Here is a 26199-nt window from a genome sequence, read left to right on the forward strand (position 1 = left end):
GAAGTTAGAGAATCTTGGATGGTGATCAATGATGGTTAGATTGAGGGAAGTTGATGGAGTGAATCAGAACGGCGCTATTTTCATCCCTTAACTATCAAGCTTAGCCAGTCAACACTGCAGTCTGACACTGCAACCAGGACGGACACCTTACCTCCAGTGGGCGCCACATTGCCTGTAATGTGAATTCAACAGTTAACCACTATTTGTAGTCTGTGATAAATTTTAAACATTTCTAACAACAAATATTGAAATCATGATGTTCATGAATGGAAAATGCAACGACAACTCATAAGGTATGTAACAAAGAGTGCAATAAAGTGTGCATAACAAAGTGCAATACTGATGTCATCAAAAATAACTTGGTTGGATGCTTCTTCTTGTACTATACAGGCCCTCTCCATGCTCGGATGTCTGACACTCACCTTTCTCCACAGAGTGCAGCAGTTCTTCGTAATGCTGGCTGGCCTTTTTGTAGCCACTCTCCACCTGCATTCGGTCATCTGCCCCAAAGACCTGGGAGTCCTGGCTGTCTCTTAGAAAGTCTTGGTAGTGGAGCTCCAGGTTCCTCAATGCTAGCCTGTACTCCTCCACCGTCAGAGTCCTAAACTGCAGTGATGGGGAAGAAAGATAGGGAGGGTGAGCATGGTCAGGAAGAGTGTTATATTCTCTTTGCCTGAATTCCATCAGAAACCCCCCCCCATTCCAGAACCTTTGGAATTGTATAGCTAACAATAAATAATTCTGAGGGCGTAATTTAATTCTACAACCAAGAGACACCATCTAATGACAAAAAATCTCTCCAATCTCTCCAAAAGTGTATATGTATGTCCCAAATGGCACCCTATCCCCTATGTAGTGCACTACCTTTGACCAGGGCCCGTAGTGCTCTACATAGGGAATAGGGTGCCATTTGAGACATAGCCTGTGTGAAACCTTGAGCTCACCATGGTAATGTTCCATAAGCTGATGAGGTGGATGTCTCTCATCAGGTACTGCCAGGACATGAGGCTCTTCATGTCCACGTGCAGCATCTGCAACAGGACCAGCAGGTTCTGGTGACTTTCGTTCAGACTGTGGAGGAGGTTTGAGGTTAGTGAACCATACAAGTGCTGGGGTCAAATGTCTTTACGAGGCATCAACGGTCTGACAAAGGTTAAATTAAAGAAGTTCTATCCATCTAATTTTAGCCTGGTAGCCATTCTGTATCTGCTCTCTTGCCAACTCCTTATGGAATTGTCATTCCAAACAACAATGGAGTGGACAAGAGCACAAACAGATCTGGGACCAGGCTAATGTTGTTAATGGTACGGCTAAATCAAAGGTTTTGGCCATGTTGTTTATGGTAAGGCTAAATCAAAGGTTTTAGCCATATTGTTTGAAGGCAAGGAGATGATTGGTTGCCTCACCCTGAGACACCGCTCACTGCGTCCTTATTGGTGGGTGGAACCAGGAAACAGATGGAGGGCACAGTGGCCTCGCTGCCTTTGGGGTTCTGTACTTTCCACTTGTACGGCTGAGAGTTGTCCATCAGCGCACACTCTTCCCCTCTGTGGACCGTGATCTGGAAATAGGCACAAAATGAACGCCCATGTTATACTGTTCTGACCAGTTCTAATGACAGGCCTTCGAGCATGACTAATAAGATACATAAAATCAACAGATACTATTGCTGTTATACTTCTAAGTGTCACTAATCTATGTTTTGAATAAACACTCAATTTCCACAGATTCTGATAAGATGCGCTTARACTAAGTAGTWGCCTAAGAGTGTTTGCTCCTCCACTGGAAAGCTGGTCACATGAACAGTAATATCTCCTCACCTCCATCTGTTTGAAGTCGCAGATGGCCTGGACAGGCACTTTACCCTTGACTGGTGTACCAGGGTTACGTGGCTTCAGCTGGACAATGGTCTTGGCCCTCCGGTTCAGCCCATTCAAGTGGGTCTTAAACTCTTTCAGTTGCTCCTTCTCATCCTATATATGAACCACCACAGGGGTATTTAACAAAACAGACAATGAAAGATGCTGTTGCTTCAGTAATGTCACTGAATCAGAGTTGCTGTATTTTCTCTTCACTTCTTCAATAACGTAGAATAAGTCAACCTACAACTGCGTCCTGTAACAAGTCCTCGAGTCGTGTGACAGTGATGTTACGGTCACACGTGTATTTCTTCTTCATAGTCTCCTGCATCTTTTTCATCTTCTCCTCTGCCTCTTTCACGTCTGAGAAAAACTACCAGGGTAGAAAAAGAGGAGCACAAACCGTTTTAGAGATAGGAGGATGCATTTTAATTGGACTATCTGAGGGGGATGTATGAGTTGGCATACTTGGAAGTAGGAGGTGTTCTCTTTCAGGTGGGACTCGATGCAACAGCAAAGCTGCAGGATCCAGCTCCACTGGGTCTGCAAGGCTTTAGTGAAGGCCTTTGGTGAGGAGAGAAAAAAAATAGCTTAAAAAAACACCTATTCTCATATCCTCTGCTCTTAGAAATAAAAGACAAAGTCAAAGACAAATCCATGTTAAATATATACTGTGTAATGCAGGGGTAGGCAACTAGATTCAGCAGCGGGACGATTTTTGCAGATTTTTGCAGATAGAACATAATTACAACAATTTGAACACCGCAAATTCACCACAAGTAAGCCCAAAAAGAGATCGTATTTGAAAATAACATGATCATTTCATACCTTGATTACATTGAGAAACAATCACAAATCTTAATTTTATTAATGGGAACATATTTTCTAATATTTTTTTTTTAGCATAATTATTTTTTCTTTTTTTTGACCAAAAACTAAAATCCGAAAAACTTTACGGTGCCAAAACAAATCACTTGCGGGACGGTTTTAGTCCATGGGACCCCTGTTACCGACCCCTGCTGTAATGTGTGTGTTTGTATACTGTTCAGGAAATTAAAACAACTTAGAAACTCTTGTGATTGTGTTCTCACCTCTACAGACTTCTTGGCAGGGTGACCCTCCTTCAGCAGTTTGTCTCCTTGGACCTGGACACTGTTGACCCGCTTCTCTCTGTGCTCCAGCTCTTTCATCAACCCCTGAAACAAACCAAAAAAAACAGACAGTGTTATGGCATTAGGGGGGATATTACTAGATATGAAAGTGCATCCCCCTAATCATAATAAATTACATTTCATTGTCAAAATAATAATTTAACATAATCTGATCAAAATCGAATTAAAGATGGGAGTACTACTGTTCTGTACAGTGTACCTTTTTACTTTACACTACAATATCTGTATTATGCCTAACTCTATTTAGCTAATGTTGAACTTTCCAGGTTGGGTGAGGATGAGAACAGCCATACCGAGTAGTTGTCTTTCTTGGCATTCATGTTGGTATTGCGTTCACTCCAGTCATAGTTAACCTCCTCCTCCTCTTTCTCATTCAGCCACATCAACTCCTTGGTGGCTGCAGTGACAAAGGCATGAAGCTCATCCAGGCTGCACAGACGAGCCTTGGAAGAACTCTGAGGAGAAAAGAATTACAATGAGATTGGAGAAGACGCATTAGATAAATGGCAGATAGTTGAAAAGTTGTAGTTGTACGTTAATAGTTTGAGTCCATAACTTACCAGAAGCTTGCTATAATGCAACTCCAGCTTGGGTAAGTAGTCTCTGTAGGCACATTTGCTGACAGGGGAGAGCTGACTCTGAAGGGGAATAGAAAAAGACTAAAGATTAGAGAAGAAGCATGGCTAAAAAAAGAAGCGGACATTTTGGCAGTAACTAAAGAGGATCAATGATGGTATGACTGAATCAGTCTAATTTTCCCCTAACTCCAATCCCATCCCAGGTAGTTTTTCACACTGTACCTCGTCTGCTTTTGCTCTGTTGATCTTAGCATGGAACTCCTCCACTGACTGGTGCAGGCCGCGGTGGCTGCCCAGCCGGGACTCCACGGTGTGCAGGTCCGAGCCCCATTCCCCCTGGTCCACCCACCTCTGGTTATCCTCAACCCAAGCCAGCAGGTCCTGGATGTAGCACAGGGTCACCTCATCCAGCTCGGGACGCACCCTCATGGGAACCTGCTGAAGGGTCTGCATCTGGGACATGGATATCTGGGTGGTAGTCACTCCGGACTTCAGGCTCAGGTTGTACTCACTGCGCTGGTTCACCAGCCGCTCGTGGAGACGGTACACTCTGGAGGTAAAACAGGAGAAACAATGCTGAATCGTTCAATGACAACAAAACAGGTATTTCAACCAATTGGATTTAACAAGTTGGTTTAACAATACAGTAAGGGCTTAGGTTTCATCGCGTGTCCCACAAGGCCTCACAATAATACAGTAATGCTCTGAGTAGATAAGACTGCGGAATAGCCATTTACATTACATTTAAGTCATTTAGCAGACGCTCTTATCCAGAGCGACTTACAAATTGGTGCATTCACCTTATGATATCCAGTGGAACAACCACTTTACAATAGTGCATCTAACTCTTTTAAGGGGGGGGGGGTTAGAAGGATTACTTTATCCTATCCTAGGTATTTCTTAAAGAGGTGGGGTTTCAGGTGTCTCCGGAAGGTGGTGATTGACTCCGCTGACCTGGCGTCGTGAGGGAGTTTGTTCCACCATTGGGGTGCCAGAGCAGCGAACAGTTTTGACTGGGCTGAGCGGGAACTGTACTTCCTCAGAGGTAGGGAGGCGAGCAGGCCAGAGGTGGATGAACGCAGTGCCCTTGTTTGGGTGTAGGGCCTGATCAGAGCCTGAAGGTACGGAGGTGCCGTTCCCCTCACAGCTCCGTAGGCAAGCACCATGGTCTTGTAGCGGATGCGAGCTTCAACTGGAAGCCAGTAGCCAGACTGCTAAATAGTCAATTAATGGTACCCAAACTATCAGTACTGACTATCTTGCACTGACCCTACTCAAACTCACTAGACTATATATACACACCATATACACACTCACTTACACACACTACATTGACACTCCCACACAAAACCCACACACAATCACATACACTACATACACACCCCCCCCCCCCCCCACCCACACACACACACACACACACACATACACATTAAAAACTCACACACTTTTACAGTCATGATTTGCGGCTGCTACTCTGTTCTTTATTTTACTATTATTATTATCTATTCTGATGCCTAGTCACGTTACTCTGCCTTCATGTACAGTACATTTCTACCTCAAATACCTCGTACCTCTGCACATTGATCTGGTACTGGTACTCCCTGTATATAGCTCCATTCTTGTGTATTTTATTTTATTTATTTTGTGTTACAATTATTTAAAAAATTAACCATCGTTGGGAAGGGCTTGTAAGCAGGCATTTCACTGTAAAGTCTACACCAGTTGTATTGTGACACATAGTTAGATTTTATTTTTATGTGGAGCTTAAATGGTTTTACTCAGTGATTGTTCTGACCTGCGGTACATCTGTTCAGCTTGTAGATGGCGTCCGTCCTTCAGCAGCTGCACGTCATTGAAGAGGTACCGGATCATGCCCTCTGCCTCGTCCAGGTCTGTCTCTACCTCTGCTGTGTGCATAGCAGGCTTTCCTGAGCTCAGCAAACGGACATCCTAGAACATAGATACAGTATAAACACTATGACACCATGTGTTCCATCTTGAATACAGCATTAGTAGACATCAGTCCATGAGCCTGAGAATGCCTTTGAACATCCGAACACATCCAATCTCACATAACTGTGGGGCATTCATTCACTGTATCATTGACTACTCAGTCTAGCAGCATGGATTTGTGGTGACAAATCTGTAGGGCCACAGATTGTACATTATAAAGTCTACATTGGCTGTGACTGTCTGCCCCGGCAGATTGTGAGACTCACCATCTGTAGTAAACCCTCAACCTGGRTGAGCTGCTCCTCACACAACCCGGACTCCATCTGGACCTTACTGACAATCCTCTGCAGCCGCTCCAGCCTGAGGGTCAAAGGTCAACACATCAGGTCAACACATGTTCCACAGTCTCTCCTAAATCAGCTCTGAGACTGGTTGAGGAGTATTGTATTGTCTAATGAGGTAATGAAATAACCTAGATTATGGTACTGTAAATCATGACTGGAAATACTTTACTCAAAGACAACAGTGGCCCTTTGGCCAGATCCCTTGTGAAACAAGCATTTTGACCTCAATGGGACAACCTAGTAAAATAACGATTAAATAAAATAATAACGTTGGTATAAATTTAAATCCAATGGACATTAATTTCAATACATTTCAAGAGCATCAATACAAATATCTGGAGAAAAAAAGACTTTCTGCAAATTAGAGCAAACATTACACAATCTTCTCAGAAACATTATGCAGGCAGGGTAAAACACTCACTCCTTCTTCTCCTTCTTCTTGCGAAGTAAATACTCTAAACCGTAGCTCTGACTGGCAAAGGCCATGATGGATTATCTGATAGCTAGTCCTCCCCAGTTGCTATGATGACAGTCCATAGGATGTTGTAATGCGATAAGGTGTTGTGAGGTTAGCTGTGTTGTGACTCACAGCCCACAGTAGCTTCCCTGACTACTGCCCTGACTGCTTACTTTAAGACTGGAAGTCTTGTGATGAGGGACCAACCCTTAACAAAAACGACATATGCCCTGCTTTCTTGTGATTTGGTAAGGATGGTCCTATAATAACTTACTTATGACGTAAATAATCACATTATTGAACGTTTTTGAACTCTTAGCAATGGCAACAGCAGTGTCTGGATCTTTCAGTGAATCATCATGTGGTTGTCCAGCGATCTTTATCTCACAATGTCTTCTCACATCCACCAAACTGGTTATAATCCACATAGTTACAGTAGCCACATACAGTACCAGTCAAAAGTTTGGACACACCTACTCATTCAAGGGTTTTTCTTTATTTTTACTATTTTCTACATTGTAAAACAATAGTGAAGACATCAAAACCATGAAATAACACATATGGAATCATGTAGTAACCAAAAAAGTATTAAACAAATCYAAATACATTTTATATTTGAGATTCTTCAAAGTAGTCAGCATTTGCCTTGATGACAGCTTTGCACACGCTTGGCAATCTCTCAACCAGCTTCATGAGGTAGTCACCTGGAATGCATTTCAATTAACAGGTGTGCCTTTTTAAATGTTAATTTGTAGAATCTTCATGCGTTTGAGCCAATCAGTTGTGTTGTGACAAGGTAGGGGTGGTATACAGAAGATATCCCTATTTGGTCCATATTATGGCAAGAACAGCTCAAATAAGCAAAGAGAAACAACAGTCCATCATTACTTTAAGACATAGGTCAGTCAATCGGGAAAATGTCAAGAACTTTGAAAGTTTCTACATGTGCAGTCGCAAAAACCATCAAGCGCTATGACGAAACTGGCTCTCATGAGGACCAACACAGGAAAGGAAGACCCAGAGTTACCTCTGCTGCAGAGGAGAAGTTCATTAGAGTTAACTGCACCTCAGATTTCAGCCCAAATAAATGCTTCGCCGAGTTCAAGTAACGGACACATCTCAACATCAACTGTTCAGAGGAGACTGCGTGAATAAGGCCTTCATGATCAAATTGCTGCAAAGAAACCACTACTAAAGGACACCAAAAAGAAGAAGAGACTTGCTTCGACCAAGAAACCCTAGCCATGGACATTAGACTGTTGGACATCTGTCCTTTGGTCTGATGAGTCCAAATGTGCGATTTTTGGTTCCAACCGCTGTGTCTTTGTGAGATGCAGAGTAGGTGAACAGATGATCTCCCCATGTGTGTTTCCCACCACGAAGCATGGAGGAGGAGGTGTGATGGTGTGGGGGTGCATTGCTGGTGATACTGTCAGTGATTTATTTAGAATTCAAAGCACACTTAACCAGCATGGTTACCATAGCATTCTGCAGCGATACGCCATCCCATCTGGTTTGCACTTATTTGGACAATCATTTGTTTTACAACAGGACAATGAACCAAAACACACCTCAAGGCTATGTAAGGGCTATTTGACCAAGGAGAGTGATGGAGCGCTGCATCAGATGACCTGGCCTCACCCGACCTCAACCCAATTGAGATGGTTTGGGATAAGTTGGACCGCAGAGTGAAGGAAACGCAGCCAACAAGTGCTCAGCATATGTGGGAAGATGTTGGAAAAGCATTCCAGGTGAAGCTGGTTGAGAGAATTCCACAAGTGTGCAAAGCTGTCATCAAGGCTAATGGTGGCTACTTTGAAGAATCTCAATATAAAATATATTTTGATTTGTACTTTTTGGTTACTACATGATCCCATATGTGCTATTTCATAGTTTTGATGTCTTCACTATTATTCTACAATGTAGAAAATAGTAAAACAYTTAAGAAAAACCCTTGAATGAGAAGGTGTGTCCACACTTTTGACTGGTACTGTAGTTACAGAAGCCTTTGGGTGTGAATGCTCTTTTTTACAATGTTTTATGTCCTGTTTAATGTGTTACTTCTAATAGACATTGAGCTTTTAATTTAACAACTGAAATACAACAGAAACACCACGTGACAGAGTTCCCAAATCAAGAATTTCTCTTCAGAACTGCATCTAACAAAAACATCTGTAACGGATTTCAGCATCATCTCAAAGATGAAGGTGTAATCTCAAACATCATTGACCCTCCACAGTGTTGTACGTACATATAATGGCGGTCTCACCTCTCATATTCTGTCCTTAGAAGACGCTCTCTCTCCAGTATGGCTACATGGAGACGACCCCACTCCTTCTCCACATCAATAGGCTGGTACCCAGGGGGAACCTTGACATTACCCACCTGAACTGCACCCTACAAGGACAGACACAGGCGGGAACATTTTCAACAAAGGGCCAGCATTTACTTGATGCAGTTAGTTTATCTAACTATTCTTTAGATGTGTCCAAACATTCACTCTGTGCGTTTTGGCTTGCACCTTCTTCTCCTTTTCGTGGTTTAATTGCTGACCTCAAAAGACATGTAGATGTGTTTGGATCGATTCTTGTCTGCTTCCTTTGCAGGCAGCTCTGTCTCCTTGAACTTCAGAAACTGGCGCCAAAGAACCTGTGGTTTTAAGATGTTGCTGAATTAATTCAACATGACAATTAAACATACGAAGCTCTTGTTTCATCACATCCCTCAGACGATTTTCAGAAATCAGAGACAAACAGTTAGATTATTTCCTTACCAAGCAAGACATAAGTTATGGAGGCTAGTACCCTTTACCAGTGACTTATTTTCTCATTGCAGTCCACTTCCATAACTGCTACCCCACTGGCCCCAATAGGAACAAATGATGCTAAATTAATTCTCTGTTACAACTGAACATAGCCTTTGTCATACATCAAGTCTCTAAGACAATTATAACACATTTGTAGCAGACAGAATATTCACTTACATGTATCAAGAGGTTTCCCTAATAGGTGAGGAGACTTACCTCAATCTCCTCATAGCTGGTAGGGAACTTCCTCTCCTCAAACACGATGATGTGGTGTCTGATCCACTGCAGCAGCAGGGTCACCAGCTCATAGTACTCCTGCCAGCGCAGCTCCAGCTCCTGAGGGACACACAGGAGACAGAAGAGGGTTCATTAGAGAAAGGTTGAATGGACTAAATCAGTTGCGGGTAGTCACCATATCACTGCATTAAACATCACTCCACTGGTTAAACATGGTGTAGGGTGAGGTTTCCTCTAGATGCTGATCTTGGGTCCGTTTTGCATTTACCCCTCTAATGGTTAATGTTAGTATTGGGGGAGGAGAAGCTGATCCTATACCTGTACTTAAGGGAAAATTCACCCCGGCGCATCAAAGACATCTTACATTTTGGGAAGATGTGATCTCAAAGGTGAGACCAGGAGGATTCCCCCTAGCTGTGATGGCCTATATGGTTCCAAGAAGACGACACTTACATTGGCTTTCACCTCATCCTGGACGTCAGGTACACGGGGCATGACGTCATACAGGGAGGACACGTATGTGATGATGGACTTCTCGTCTGGGTGTGGCACATCCACATCTTAATAGAGGGGAGACAATGAACACCAGTTAAAACCTGATTTTAGAAATAGATAAATGCAAGTATTCATACAAATACGCCACTAATAGTATTGAGAGTAATTGAGAAAACGATACAGGTGAGTCCCCTTACCTTCTGGGTCGAGCAGCCGAGTGACGCCCAGGTCTCTCTCTGCCACACTGAAGGCCTGCTCCAGGTTCTCTACATGAGTCTGTCGGTACACCTTACTCATGTCAATCAGAGTAGGGCTGGGAACAGAACATAGAAAAGACTATTAAAACTATAAAATTGCATCTCCTATTTATTATAGGATATAGGACAAATGGTTGTATTATATTCACCTTTGCAACCCCAAAACATTCAGGTAAAACCATTAAATTCAGGTTATTTTCTAAAAACATAAGGATAAAACATAATATAAGCACACAAATAATATTGTTATGGCCTACATAATGTTGCCCCTGTCAGGCATCTGTAAAACAATCAAACCCATTGACTGATCCAGCAGCTCGTTGCTGTAGGCCAGGGATCATCAACTAGATTCAACCYCGGACCGTTTTTTTCTAGAGCGAATGATCAGGGGGCCGGAACATAACTATAAATAACTTGTAGCCTGCAAATTGACTGCAAGAAGCCCAAACAGATATAATATTTGACCAAAACATAATAATTTCAAACTTTGCTTGGATTTGTATACTATCACATATCTCTCTGTTATGCATGGGAATATTTGGGAACAGATTTCCAAAATGAATATCCCTTGGAGCTGATTTCATGGTGTCTTTTATGTCCAACAATGAAAATCACCCCCCAAAAAAACGCCAGTTGGGGAACCCTGCTGTAGGCAGTTTAATTGTGATGGACTGACTGCATTAGATCCTTATCGACATTCCTCTCTCAGAGGAATGTTTATACAGACAGGGGCAGGCAAAAACAAGAGCTCCTACTAACAACCAATTAGTTTGAAATTCCATGTACAACTTGTTCCATGTACACTGCCAATAAATCTAATTGCAGTCAAATTGTGTGCAGACACACGATTTGACTGCTTGGAATGAGCACAGGGCATCTCATATTTGCCAATGGATTTAGCCTAGCGTGGTTAAACAAAATACAGGGGCTTTGTAAACAATAGGTGAAAAATGCATAACTTATTATATTCCCTATTAGAAAATAACTAATGTCTAGAAGTAGCAAAAAAAAAGGAAACGGCTATCAAAATTTATCCCAACCACCACCTTAATGAAACAATGACATAAACCCTGCATACCCTTGCACAACTCTCTGCACAAAGTAGTCTCCATGGCCCCTGGGGTAGTGCTCCATATCAGAGTAGAGGACCTGTCTATAGGAGTGGCTGTCCCTGCTCAGGTGCACTATGCGTGGGTCTGATCCTGACCCAGACCCTTCCTCCTGCTCCTCGATCTGGGAACCTCGGCTGGAGGAGAACTCCCCCGGGTTCTGGAACCCCCGATTCGAGTCAAAAGTGCTACTCTCAGCTGAGATGTCCTCACACAGCATGATAACCCGGTCCTCCAGGTCAAAGACAGAGCCCTGGGTGCTGCTGGAGGTGCTGTTCAACCGTCTCTTGGAGGAGCGGAACTTCTTCTTTAGACTGTGCATCATGTTGATGGTGTGTGTCCTCAACTGCAACAGTGTCCAAACAGTGTCCAAACTCTCCTCTTGCAGTTTTTATTTTCAGTCTTACAAATCCATCCATGTATGAGACTATAACTGATGTTTTTCAGATTTAGCTCAGATGTAAGCATCCCCTTTCCACGGCTAGATAATGTGCAAGCCTTGACTGTTGACGGTCACAGAATTGAGATATTACTTTCTCATGCATTTCTCTCATTCAATTAGTTGTACGTGAGCCCAGACTGCTTTGTTGCTTTGTCGTTCTGCAGAGTGTGCTTCTGTCTTGCTCTTGGTCTGTGTGAAGATTGTACAGCAGACACACCTGAGACACCTGGGCATACCTGAGCTGTGCTGCTACTTGCTGAGACTTAAAAGCACAGCCCCTGTGGGCATCTTATTTTCAGTCACAATCCTCTCTCTTTTCATGCAACTAAATAAAACCACAAAGCTGCCTCGCCTAGCCACCTCCTGTGCCTTTCTCCTGAGTCCTGTGTGTGGTGTGTAAGCATACAGGGTGTGTGTTTGTACAGTATGTGCAAACACGAAAAGTCTCTTGTCAAAATCTATCCTGACCCCTTATGGTAGTTGTTATGCATATTCTTTTTACACAGACATTTAGCCAACTTTTTCATTGTTGATTGAATGTTACTGCTATGTGAGGTGTTGGATTTGCACCTACCTGCCTCGGTGGATGACCGTGGAAGATCTTTCACCCAGAACTGTCAATAGGCTAATTGAAATGTTGGGTTTTGTTGTTTCTTGCTGTCGTGAAAAGTCCTATACAAATTACATCTATTGTTATTCTTATTTATTATTGCTATGTGCGTGAATGCATACCTGGTCATGCGTGATTGCTACATCAAATAAAATGTTTTCGTCATATGAAAACAAATAACATAATGAGAAGTACTTGCAACTGACTGCATAACTGTAGCGGAAGAATGAGTGAAGGTGATACTCGCGACTAGCGACTTGCGGGCGCTGAGGCCCAGCGTGATGACTCAATCACAATGTATGCCATTTGGATGGTTGACCATTTGTGGGCTATCACAGGGGTCAAACATCACTTTCTCTGGGGAGGGACATTCCCACAGAACCCTGGGAGCATGGACACCATTGGAGATGTGAAGACAGATGAAAACGTGATATCCACTAAATTAATGTTACTATGAATTACATTACTGCTACTCTAACTTCCGCGATGCATACAAAGCCCGCCCTCCCTTCGGAAAATCCGACCATCTTGCATCTACCGTCTTATAGGCAGAAACTTAAACAGGATGTACCAGTGATGAGAACCATTCAACGCTGGTCTGACCAATCGGAAACCACGCTTTAAGATTGTTTTGATCACGCGGACTGGAATATGTTCCAGTCAACCTCAGAGAACAACATCGACCTATACGCTGACTGAGTGTGGTTATAAAGAAGTGCATTGGAGATGTTGTGCCCTTTGTGACTATTAAAACCTACCCTAACCAGAAACCGTGGATGGATGGCGGCATTCGTGCAAAACTGAAAGCGCAATCCACCGTATTTAACCATGGAAAGAGGTCTGGGAATATGACTGAATATAAACAGTGTAGTTATTCACTCCGCAATGCAATCAAACAAGCGAAATGCCAGTACAGGGACAAGGTGGAGTCGAAATTCAACGGCTCAGAAARGAGACGTATGTCTACAGGAAATCACGGACTACAAAAAGAAAACCAGCCACGTCATGGACACCGACGTCACGCTTCCAGACAAACTAAACACCTTCTTTACCCGCTTTGAGGGTAATACATTGCCACCGCCGCAGCCCACTGACAAGGACTGCCCCCCCCCTTCTCTGTTGCTGACGTAAGACATTTAAACGTGTTAACCCTCGCAAGGCTGCTGGCCCAGACGGCATCCCTAGCCGCTCCCACAGATCATGCGCAGACAAGCTGGCTGGTGTGGTTACAGACATATTAAATCGCTCCCTATCCCAGACTGTTGTCCATGCTTCAAGATGGCTACCATTGTTCTTGTACCCAAGAAGGTAAAGATAACTGATCTAAATGACTACTGCCCCGAAGCACTCACTTCTGTCATCATGAAGTGCTTTGAGAGACTAGCCAAGGATCATATCACCTCCACCTTACAGGCCACGCTAGACCCACTTCAGTTTGCATACCGCCCCAACAGGTCCACAGACAACGCAATCGCAATCACACTGCACACTGCCGTTTCTCATCTGGACAAAAGGAATACCTATGTTAGAATGCTGTTCATTGACTACAGCTCAGCATTCAACACCATAGTACCCTCCAAGCTCATCATCATGCTGGAGGCCCAGGGTCTAAACCCCGCCCTATGCAATTGGGTCCTGGACTTTCTGACGGGCCGACCCCCAGGTGGTGAAGATAGGAAATAACATCTCCACTTCGCTGACCCTCAACACTGGGGACCCACAAGGGTGTGTGTTCAGCCCCCTCCTGTACTCCCTGTTCACCCACGACTGCGTGGCCATGCACGCCTCTAATTCAATCATCAAGTTTGCAGACGACACAACAGTAGTGGGCTTGATTACCAATAACGACGAGACAGCCTACAGGGAGAAGGTGAAGGCACTCGGAGTGTGGTGTCAGGAAAACAACCTCTCTCTCAACGTCAACAAAACAAAGGAGATGATCATGGGCCAAAGGACACAGCAGTGAGAGCACCCCCCTATCCCCATCAAAGGGACAGTAGTGGAGAAGGTGGAACGTTTTTAAGTTCCTCGGTGTACACATCACAGACAAACTGAAATGGTCCACTCACACAGACAGTGTGGTGAAGAAGGCGCAACCTCAGGAGGCTGAAGAAATTTGTCTTGTCACCCAAAACCCTGACAAACTTTTACAGATGCACAATCGAGAGCATCCTCTCGGGCTGTATCACAGCCTGGTACAGCAACTGCACCACCCTCAACCGCAAGGCTCTCCAGAGGGTGGTGCGGTCTGGACAACGCATCACCGGGGGCAAACTACCTGCCCTCCAGGACACATACAGCACCCGATGTCACAGAAGGCCTAGAAGATCATCAAGGACATCAACCACCCGAGCCACTGCCTGTTCACACCAGTACCATCCGTAAGGTGATTTCAGTACAGGTGCATCAAAGCTGGGATCTCAAGGCCATCAGACTGCTAAACAGCAATCATTAACTCAGAGAGGCTGCTGCCTACATTGAGATCACTAGACACTTTATACAATGACACTCTAAATAATGCCACTTTAATAATGTTTACATATCTTACATTACGAATATCACGTGTATACTGTATTTTATACCATCTATCTATTGCATCGCTCATCCATTTACTTACATGTACATATTCTCATTCACCCCTTTAGATTTGTGTGTATTAGGTAGTTGTTGGGGAATTGTTAGATTACTTGATAGATATTACTGCACTGTCGGAACTAGAAGCACAAGCATTTCGTTACACTCATATTAACATCTGCTAACCATGTGTATGTGACAAATAAAATGTGATTTGATTTAATGTTTGGATTGTTTCAAGAGTTTAAAAGTTGATATGCTTTATTGTACAGTAAGTGCTATGGATTTATTGTTACAGGGAAACTGTTATTTGTTCGGTGGACTGAGGATATTTCAAAGAGGAGTGACACCGGGGTGCTCTCCTATCATTTAAATTGAGTTGATTCGATTAGGATCTGGGTGTGTTGTTCCTGTCTATTGTTTTTCTAGCAAAGTGCAAAGAAATGTTCATTTTGCTTGAATTGGGAAAAAGGACGGTGAATTTAAGAACTTGTTAGCAAGCTCCATATTTTTTTGTCTTAGATACTATTCTGAACTGAAGACGTGTCACCATCTTAGGTCTTAGCGATAATTACAATTTAAATGTTTTATTTAACCTTTATTTAATGACGACCTACCCCGGCCAAACCCAACCTGGACAACGCTGGGCCAAACGTGCGCCGTCCTATGGGACTTCAAATCACGGCCAGTTGTGACACAGCCTGGAATCAAACCTGGGTCTGTAGTGACGCCTTTAGCACTGAGATACAGTGCCTTAGACCGCTTTAGCATCTATGTATCATGTATTTCATGTACGCTGTAATAGTTTGAGTGTTAATTCTTTCGTGGCTAATAAATTATATTCGTTGAATTGAGTAAATGCATTCTTCATTAATTATTTTATTGACTATATGCTTATAATTTAGTAGGTCTATTGGTAGTTGTTATTTACACTATACACATAGCATATGATTAGGTAACAACCTTGACATCCCTGATCTGCTTGCCTCAATAAATGAATGCCAGAACATTGGCCACCAGTATTAGCTATTTGTATCTAGTCTCTTAATAATTGCGTAACGGTGCAAATTAGACACGTTCATTATAGTCATACTAAGTGGTGACTACAAGGCTCACTACCTTGACTAGATCCTCTAGGGAGGCACAGGGCCTGTTGCATTTATTCACATAATATTGGAGTCAGATTGCTAAATGTAGTTTATTATTATATTCAACATTTCTACATAATTGTTGGATAATTTCCATCCAACTATAAATGGTGACCCCTCCTCAGTTGACAGGGATTTTTACACCCTTACATAACTACCTGAACAAGTCAGCCTTTCTGCAGTGCACAGCAAATATGAATTTCAAATTCCTCTTCTTTGTATGTACAGTAATAAAGAAAACATTTAACATGTATGTGGAACCTTGCAAGGATCACAGGGGTTCACTACGTCCAAAGGATGTATATAATAGCAAGTCCAGGCAAGCGCATGTAATCACAAAATGATCAGGCATAGCTAAAAAATTGRTCTTGCATGTCCATTTAGCCCCCTGGCACAACCATCCATGACCCCATGATTTCCTCAATCCTCAGTCAGATCACCTCAAAACTATTTCTTCAAGGCTGCATCTCACCTGTGTTTGTGTATGACAGCGTTGAAGAGCTTGCCGTCCCTCCAGCTGGTGGTGAAGTTGTCGCAGCGCATCCCGTGGTATCCCTCCACCATGCGCTGGGACCACAGCAGCAGCTTCTCCTTCGCCGTCATGTCGTCTGACTGGCCATTCACCTGGATGTCTGAGATCTGGGGGGGTATTGGTAATGGTAAGGCAGGCTATAGAGTATTCTTTAATTGTGGGATCCATAGGGTATCCCAATAGTATTAACACATCTGATTTGAACTAGTTTGATGAATAGTACATTTTTTGAATCGGGTGTGTTTGTACTGGGCTTAAACAAAAACCTGCACAACTTGTAGGTCTGAATAACACTGTTATAGATGGTTCAAGGTATGCTGGGTTGGCAAAAAAGCTGGCAAAAAGGGTTAAGGGCTGTGGATAAAGTGCACATACTGGAAGAGAACTGTGCACGCTTTGGTATAATCATTATGCATGGATTTAAAGTTCAAAGCAACTTGACTTGATCCAGGCAGATGATACATGTTCAACCTGAATAACCAACAGTCAGATGTAATATGCACATTAAATTCATTGCAGTTTACTGCTGTGAAACCCTCCTGAACAGCTTTATGTTCCCGGGTGCAGAATCCAACTTGTGAAAGTAAAAACATCCATGGGACACAGAATTGAATAAGGTGCAGCAAATTCCTGCAGTGAATTCCTGCTAGAAAGAAGATGGAAGATAAAGCTATGAGTCACAGGTACAGCCTTTTGAATCTCTTAGCAGTCTATTTCCCTCAGTAGTCTATGGTGGAGCTGTGTTTACTTTAGTGTTTTGTTCCTGATGCTCAACGCTCAATACTATGTGTGCATTGCATACTGTGATCAATGCATTGTTAAAAAATGAATGTATTGCCATGCTAGAAATACTATGCATAACCCAAACCCTCTCAACCACCAAAAATAAAACAATAACCAAAGAAAAAATAGATGATCGATGGAGTGATGGTTGATTTTACTCATAGCAAGAGACTTTATTGAGCTTTATTAGAACAAAGATTGCTTTATGACCATTTTCAATGTGGCACACTATCAGGCGTTCTAATATTACTTTCAGGTTTTTGTTATGGTAAGGGTGGAGAGCGAAAATATTTAGGACTTACTGTCTCATCCCTCTCGCTTCTTCTCTGTAGTGGGGGAACCCCACTACTATGTACACACTCACGACGTGACTCACACCACATGGAAAGAGGCCCTCCGACCTCTCAATTCGCCTTCATGAGAATCTAGAGAGATTCCTGCTTCCTTTCACTTCATCAAGGCATCATGTTTTGATGAGAGGACTCAAAGGACTAAAATAACATAGAGTCTGCATCTCAAATAGCCCCCTATTCCCTATAAAGTGTGCTACTTTTGACCAGAGCCCTATGGGGTCCTCTCATCAAAAAATAAGTATAGCCAATGGTGGGACTCGTTAAAATGTTTAGAGCCGCTACCTGCCACACCCACAACAACACCGAGTCCCCCTGGAGTGGACGGAATCCCACATGATGTTAATCCCAGTATAACCAGTATACCCATTATAGTATCCAAAAATATCCTTGTGCCCTTCTTTTTCCATATTTCAAAATATTCTCAACTGCTAAACAAATAACCAAATGCTCCTGGCGTCTTCCATTCGGGGAGAAATAAGTTCCATCCGTCACTGAGTTATATAACATCCAAGATGGCGAAGCAGTGTAGGCGTGTTTTGTCCATCCTCCCGTGTACTTTTGTATTTTTCGTATTTTTTGTATATATAAAAAAAAAAAAATCTATCTCTTTTCGATTTTTAATTCGATTATACCTTCCGGTAACCTGCCTCACCCAATGTGATACGGAATCGCTATTATTTTTAACTTTGGAACACATTCAAGAACCTCCAGTAGCTAACCAGCTAATCAGCTACAAGCTATTTAGTCACTTTTACCTTCTGCACAGACACCAGCCCTGTTCTTAGCTTGGATATTACTCGCCAATCTACCAGCATCGGACTGTCTCTCCACAACAACGCCGGATTCCTGCCGTTAATCCCTGAGCCACTACTTCTGATCCTCACAGCTAGCTTGCAGCTAGCTAGCAGCTAGCTAGCTCACAGCTTGCAGCTAGCTAGCTCACAGCTAGCTTGCACCCTCCGTGGCACCCAGTACAGAAGCTATCCCCTAACGCCACTGCCACGAAGCTAGCACCAGTTAGCAAACAAAATTCTACAATACCTCTTTCGCCATCTGTCTTGGATTCTCTGTCGACACGGCGCCCCGCCGCACCACCACGTCTGGTCTGCCGACGAATACTCCATCCGCTGTGCCCTCAACCGGCCTCCGTCTGAGCAGACCACCCCGGGCTACTAACTTTAAACGCTGCTTGCTAGCGTGGTGACGGCTTCCCTGCTCCATCCACTGCTCCCCCCTGGACACTATGATCACTTGGCTACATAGCTGATGCCTGCTGGACTGTCCATTAATCACGGTACTCCATTCTGTTCATTTGTGTTTATCTGTCGGCCCCAGCCGCGAACTCAGGCTCTGTGTGTAGTTAATCCGACCCTCTCTGCCTAGTCATCGCCATTTTACCTGCTGTTGTTTTGTTAGCTGACTAGCTGCTGTTGTCTCACCTGTTGTTTTAGCTAGCTCTCCCAATCAAGACCTGCGATTACTTTATGCCTTACTATATGTCTCTCTCGAATATCAATATGCCTTGTATAKTGTTGTTRGGGTTAGTTATCATTGTTTCAGTTRACAATGGAGCCCGTAGTTCCACTCCTAATACCTCTGATACCTCCTTTGTCCCACCTCCCACACATGCGGTGACCTCACCCATTATAACCAGCATGTCCAGAGATACAACCTCTCTTATCATCACCCAGTGCCTGGGCTTACCTCCGCTGTACCCGCACCCCACCATACCCCTGTCTGCACATTATGCCCTGAATATATTCTACCATGCCCATAAATCTGCTCCTTTTATTCCTTGTCCCCAACGCTCTAGGCGACCAGTTTTGATAGCCTTTAGCCGCARCCTCATCCTACTACTCCTCTGTTCCTCGYGTGATGTGGAGGTAAACCCAGGCCCTGCATGTCCCCAGGCACCCTCATTTGTTGACTTCGGTTGTCGAAAAAGCCTTGGTTTCATGCATGTCAACATCAGAAGCCTCCTCCCTAAGATTGTTTTACTCACTGCTTTAGCACACTCTGCCAACCCTGATGTCCTTGCCGTGTCTGAATCCTGGCTTAGGAAGGCCACACAAAATTCTGAGAATCCATACCCAACTATAACACTTTCCGTCAACATAGAACTGCCAAAGGGGGAGGATTACAATCTACTGCAGAGTAGCCTGCAAAGTTCTGTCATACTTTCCAGGTCTATGCCCAAACAGTTCGAACTTCTAATTTTAAAAATGAATCTCTCCAGAAATAAGTCTCTCTGCTACCGACCCCCTCAGCTCCCAGCTGGCCCTGGACACCATCTGTGAATTGATCGCCCTCCATCTAGCTTCAGAGTTTGTTCTGTTAGGTGACCTAAACTGGGATATGCTTAACACCCCGGCAGTCCTACAATCTAAGCTAGATGCCCTCAATCTCACACAAATCATCAAGGAACCCACCAGGTACAACCCTAAATCCGTAAACATGGCACCCTAATAGACATTATCCTGACCAACTTGCCCTCCAAATACACCTCTGCTGTCTTCAATCAGGATCTCAGCGATCACTGCCTCATTGCCTGTATCCGCTACGGGTCGCGGTCAAACGACCACCCCTCAAAGCCAAAACCTCATTTGGCCGCCTTCCTTCCAGTTCTCTGCTGCCTGCGACTGGAACGAATTGCAAAAATCTCTGAAGTTGGAGACTTTTATCTCCCTCAACAACTTTAAACATCTGCTATCTGAGCAGCTAACCGATCGCTGCAGCTGTACATAGTCCATCGGTATATAGCCCACCCAATTTGCCTACCTCATCACCATACTGTTTTCATTTATTTACTTTTCTGCTCTTTTGCACACCAGTATCTCTATTTGCACATGATCATCTGATGATTTATCACCCCAGTGTTAATCTGCTAAATTGTAATTATCGCTCCTATGGCCTATTTATTGCCTACCTCCTCATGCCTTTTGCACACATTGTATATAGATTCTCTTTCCCCCCCCCCCCTACTATGTTATTGACTTGTTTATTGTTTACTCCATGTGTAACTCTGTGTTGTTGTCTGTTCACACTGCTATGCTTTAGCTTGGCCAGGTCGCAGTTGCAAATGAGAACTTGTTCTCAACTAGCCTAACTGGTTAAATAAAGGTGAAATAAAATAAATAAAAAAATATTGAGGATGAAAACCTCACATGGTCTTCAAATGAGTGTTTCAATATGTTTTTTCAATGTTCAGTCTGAAATCCCTCAGACATATGGTAATCATGAGTAGTAGCGTTGTATATAGATAGTGGGTGCCAAATGCTAAAAGTTGCCGATTTGGAATAATTGAATTTGACTCATATCTGCTCTGTCAACATAAGCGGTGGGCTTGGGAATTGATTAGTTGACCAAGACAAGTCATACTGTAGCTTTCCCTACTATTACAGGCAAGGATAACAAATTATCCTTCCAGGTGAAATATACCAAAGGATGTTGTACCTGGATCCCATCACCCTGGCCAGGCTTATCATTTTAATGATAATAAACATATTGGTTGTTGTTATGCTATGAGTGAAGCATGATATACCTGGAAGTGAAGGATGATGGTCCATATCAGGCCCAGGGTCAACTTGGGGTTTCCATCGGCGATGTCATCATTCCTGATGTTGACCAGTTTAACCTGTCACAAAGGGGACACAAGTATGTACAACCATCTTAAAGAAAAGTGTCCCTCTATATTAAGTTATATCTAAATGGTTATCTAATGAATTATAAGGTACTGGGACTGCTAGTTTACATTATGAGAATCAGTTCAAAGTGAAAAAATATGTTAAAAAACATAGACACACTGAGGGTACAAAACATTAGGAATACCTGCTCTTTCCATGACTTAGACTCACCAGGGGAATCCAGGTCAAAGCTATGTCACCTGTTAAATCTACTTCAATTAGTGTAGATGAAGGGAAGGACAAAGGTTAAAGAAGGATTTTTAAGCCTTAAAACAACTGAGACATGGATTGCGCCATTCAGAGGGCAAGACAAAAATMTAAGTGCCTTTGAACGGGGTATGTTAGTAGGTGCTAGGCACATCGGTATGAGTGTGTCAAGAACAGCAATGCTGCTGGTTTTTTCCACGCTCCAAAGTGTCATGTGTGTATCAAGAATGTCCCACCACCCAAAGGACATCCAGCCAGCTTGACACAACTGTGGGAAGCATTGGAGTCAACATTGGCCAGCATCCCTGCGGAACGCTTTCGACACCTTGTAGAGTCCATGTCCTGAAAAACCGAGGCTGTTCTGATGGCAAAATGGGGAGCAACTCAATGTTAGGAAGGTGTTCCTAGTGTTTTGTAGACTCAGTGTTGATTGATGCAATTAATCATCACACGGTACCTGTCTGTGTTTGAGGAAGTCKAGTGCGATCTGTACATTCTGCAGTTTGTGGAAGCGCATGCGCCCCTTCTCCCTGGGCTGTGAGAAGAGAACAAACTTCAGAAGGAGAGGAGACAGCACATACAATACCAAGAGGACAAGGAAGAGAAGGCCCCATGACTGCAGGCAAAGTATTTCAGATTGAGAAAACATTTTATATGGATTACAAGCAGCAGTCATGGTCCTATATAATCAACCACATGGAATGGACATTACAGAACAGTTGGAACAGAGCAAATGGAATGTCACCAAACACCTGGAAACCATGTGTTTGATGTATTTGATACCATCCCATCTATTCCGCTCCAGTCATTACCAAAAGCCCGTTCTTCCCAATTCAGGTACCATCAACTTCCTGTGATGGACATTGAATTTGATATTTGACTCCAAATTTGGTTGAGTTGTGGTCAGAGATGAACACAGTATCTCATGACTGTCCAGTCCCCCCGTTTCATTTTACATTTTGCTTTACACGGCCCTATCGAAAAGCATTGTAATAAGATCCAGAGGCAGTAACATTATATGGAAAATGGGTGAAGATGAGAATGTTAAACCTGGACCACTAGCTATTGGATTCTTCCAATCATCAATCACTTCCATGTTCAATGCAACGATCTAAACATTACAAAATCAAAAAATGACATGAAAGCTACCCTTTGGCCCAGGAGTTAGACACTGAGAAAAACGACAATTATTTTTGCTGATAAATGATACCTAAATTACATTATTACTATTTGATCTACAACACAATCCATTCTTACCAAGCAGATACCTGAAGTCAAGCAGTAGTGCTAAGAGACTTTATGCTTCTTAATCTCTAGATAATGGTCAAGTGTGCAGGAGACCTGCATATTTGGTCCACCATTACATGCATCGGTACAGCAAGTCACAAGCTCTCAGTCAACCACAAGCTCAACTAGCGTACAGGTCGATCTCTTATTGGCTTGCAGTATCACTCTGGCTTCTGTTCACAGTGAGTTGGATCAAATGAACGGATGCCTGTATCTCTTTCTCAGAACTCAGACTAATACGTTAAGACTTGGAGGGAGGGCACAGACGAAACTAGAAGACTGAACATGAAATGATCTCGGGCTGAAACTGAAGGAAATATCCCAGCTTTATTCATAATGTTTTTTATACAACGGGTGGGTCTAATCCTGAATGCTGGTTGGTTAAAACCGCACTCTAGCCGGTGTCAATTCCACAAGTTACCACCAGCTAAATCTATGACGTTAAAATGCATATTCACTCTGTTCCATCTGACTGCACAATCCACTGTCTCATCAGCCCAGCCATCTAGACATTCTCACATTTATTTTTGACTAACACTTCGTTTTCAACAGCAGAGATTTGTATAAACCTTGCTGTCTGTCTCTCTGAAATTTGCAACCTTGTTTCAATATTCAAATTCGATCTTCAGCTGTCCCATAGTAATGAACGTGTCGGGAGTTGGGTCGAAAGCACATATTTCTTTGCCAGGCAATATCACGCCTCATTAGCGCATTGTTTTGGATGTATCCAAATAAATGTCACTAGAAAACATCTTAAACAAATGCAAATGCAGCTACTTTGCTGTTATATTCTGGCTAGCTAGCAAGCAAGGGATTAGAACATTGCCAGCCAGTATGGCAATGGAACATTTAGAATGAACCACATAGATACAGAACAAAAAGACTGAACGACTGGGTCCCGTCTCTGGCTACCGAACCGATAGAACGAATGACCAGCCGGCTTGGMTAGCAACCCTAGATTTGTGTCGGGACTATATCTAGTTGAAGGATGAAATAGTGTGAATAAATTAATCAAAATAATGTGTTTAATGAAAATATGTCAATCATCATGAATATGTTGGTAACCAGTTGTATACAAGTGATAATGCCTTCGAAGCCGGTGTTTGGAGGATATACTGACTTGTCTCAGGCCCAACGACACCCGTGTCAATATATCCTACAAACACCGACTTCTCAGGCATTATCACTTAAATAAGTAACCAAGAAACCTACTCCACCCACATAGTTTATCACAGCACAATGACTAGGGACTACCAGTAATTTACCACACAATATCCCCAAATCCAACACAAAAAGGATAATCTTCATTCCCTACTCAGTGACGCTCAGCTCAACCTTCTTGCAGAGTTGGGTTGGGTTTCTTCTTGCAGAGTTGTGTTTCTGTGTTGCATCCCAATTGGCACCCTGTTCCCTACATAGTGTACCACTTTTGACCAGGGCCCATAGGGATCTGGTTAAATATAGTGCATTGCAGTGCATTCGGAAAGTATTCAGACCCCTTGTCTTTTTCCACATTTTGTTATGTTACAGCCTTATTCTAAAAGGGCTTACCATATAATACCACATAATGACAAAGCAAAAATAGTTTTACATTTTTTATTTACCCCTTCTTCTCCCCAATTTCGTGGTATCCAATTGGTAGTTACAGTCTTGTCTCATCGCTGCAACTCCCGTACGGACTCTGGAGAGGCGAAGGTCAAGAGCTGTGCGTCCTCCGAAACACAACCCAACCAACCTGCACTGCTTCTTGACACAATGTCCACATAACCCGGAAGCCAGCCACACCKACGTGTCTGAGGAAACACAGTACACCTGTCGACGGTGTCAGCTTGCACTGCGCCCGGCCCTCCACAGAAGTCGCTAGTGCGTGATGGGACAAGGACATCCCTGCCGGCCAAACCCTCCCCTAACCCGGACGACGCTGGGCCAATTGTGCACCGCCCCATGAGTCTCCCGGTCGCGGCTGGCTGCGACAGAGCCTGGACTCCAACCCAGAATCTCTAGTGGCACAGCTAGCACCACTGAGCCACTTGGGATGCCCCAATTTTTACAAACATTTTAAAATATGAAACAGAAATACCAGGTGCATCCTGTTTCCATTGATCATCCTTGAGATGTTTCGCACAACTTGATTGTGCATGTCAGAGCGAAAAACAAGCCATGCGGTCGAAGGAATTGTCCGTAGAGCTCCGAGACATTATTGTGTCGAGGCACAGATCTGGGGAAAGGTACCAGAACATTTCTGCAGCTTTGAAGGTCCCCAAGAATACAGTGGCCTCCATCATTCTTAAATGGAAGTAGTTTGGAATCACCAAGACTCTTCCTAGAGCTGGCTGCCTGGCCAAACTGAGTAATCGGGGGAGAAGGGCGAGTTCCTCTGTGGAGATGGGAGAACCTTCCAGAAGGACAACCATCTCTGCAGCACCACCAATCAGGCCTTTATGGTAGAGTGGCCAGAAGGAAGCCACTCCACAGTAAAAGGCACATGACAGCCCACTTGGAGTTTGCCAAAAGGCAACTAAAGGACTCTCAGACCATGAGAAACAAGTTTCTCTGTTCTGATGAAACCACGATTCAACTCTTTGGCCTGAATGCCAAGTGTCACGTCTGGAGGAAACCTGGCACCATCCCTATGGTGAAGCATGGGGGTGACAGCATCATGCTGTTTTTTTAGCGGCAGGGACTGGGAGACTAGCCAGGATCGAGGGAAAGATGAACGGAGCAAAGTACAGAGAGATCCTTGATGAAAACCTGCTCCAGAGCGCTCAGGACCTCATATTAGGGCAAAAGTTCACCTTCCAACAGGACAACAACCCTAATCACACAGCCAAGACAACACAGGAGTGGCTTCGGGACAAGTCTCATAATGTCATTAAGTGGCCCAGCCAGAGCCCGAACTTGAACCTGATCTAACATCTCTGGAGAGACCTGAAAATAGCTGTGCAACAACGCTCCCCATCCAACCTGACAGAGCTTGAAAGGATCTGCAGAGAAGAACGGGAGAAACTCCCCAAATACATGTGTGCCAAGCTTGTAGCATCATACCCAAGAAGACTCGAGGCTGTAATTGCTGCTAAAGGTGCTTCAACAAAGTACTGAGTAAAGGGTCTGAATACTTATGTAAACGTGATATTTCATGTCTTTTTTATTAAATTACTAAACATGTCTAAAAACCTGTTTTTGCTTTGTCATTATGGTGTACTGTGTGTATGTTTAATTGGGGGGATAAAACGATGTAATCAATTTTAGAATAAGGCTGTAACATAACATGTGGAAAACGTCAAGGGGTCTGAATACTTTCCGAATGCACTGT

The 26199-nt window shown here is 43.4% G+C and overlaps 1 protein-coding gene across 2 annotated transcripts in view; it reads right to left on the minus strand.

Moving 5' to 3' along the window:
* The window catches only part of LOC112068528 (plectin-like), an 89119-nt gene that overhangs the window by 30217 nt on the left and 32703 nt on the right, over positions 1–26199 (minus strand). The window contains exons 1-20 of one of the 2 annotated variants that reach the window (XM_024135680.2): positions 22057–22201; positions 21251–21343; positions 16514–16680; positions 10099–10214; positions 9860–9966; positions 9386–9505; positions 8917–9012; positions 8633–8760; positions 5829–5922; positions 5405–5559; positions 3832–4159; positions 3592–3669; positions 3325–3486; positions 2951–3055; positions 2328–2423; positions 2107–2232; positions 1821–1973; positions 1407–1561; positions 945–1071; positions 423–606 (exon numbers count right to left, since the gene is read on the minus strand). In XM_024135680.2, the coding sequence (XP_023991448.1) occupies positions 423–606; positions 945–1071; positions 1407–1561; positions 1821–1973; positions 2107–2232; positions 2328–2423; positions 2951–3055; positions 3325–3486; positions 3592–3669; positions 3832–4159; positions 5405–5559; positions 5829–5922; positions 8633–8760; positions 8917–9012; positions 9386–9505; positions 9860–9966; positions 10099–10214; positions 16514–16680; positions 21251–21343; positions 22057–22116 (2650 nt within the window). In that variant the 5' untranslated portion in view covers positions 22117–22201. Of the gene's footprint in view, positions 1–422; positions 607–944; positions 1072–1406; positions 1562–1820; positions 1974–2106; positions 2233–2327; positions 2424–2950; positions 3056–3324; positions 3487–3591; positions 3670–3831; positions 4160–5404; positions 5560–5828; positions 5923–8632; positions 8761–8916; positions 9013–9385; positions 9506–9859; positions 9967–10098; positions 10215–16513; positions 16681–21250; positions 21344–22056; positions 22202–26199 lie in introns of those variants that run through there. The other variant, XM_070438192.1, reaches the window with a different exon arrangement.

This window comes from Salvelinus sp. IW2-2015, unplaced genomic scaffold, assembly GCF_002910315.2.
Source record: "Salvelinus sp. IW2-2015 unplaced genomic scaffold, ASM291031v2 Un_scaffold560, whole genome shotgun sequence".
NCBI lineage: Eukaryota > Metazoa > Chordata > Actinopteri > Salmoniformes > Salmonidae > Salvelinus > Salvelinus sp. IW2-2015.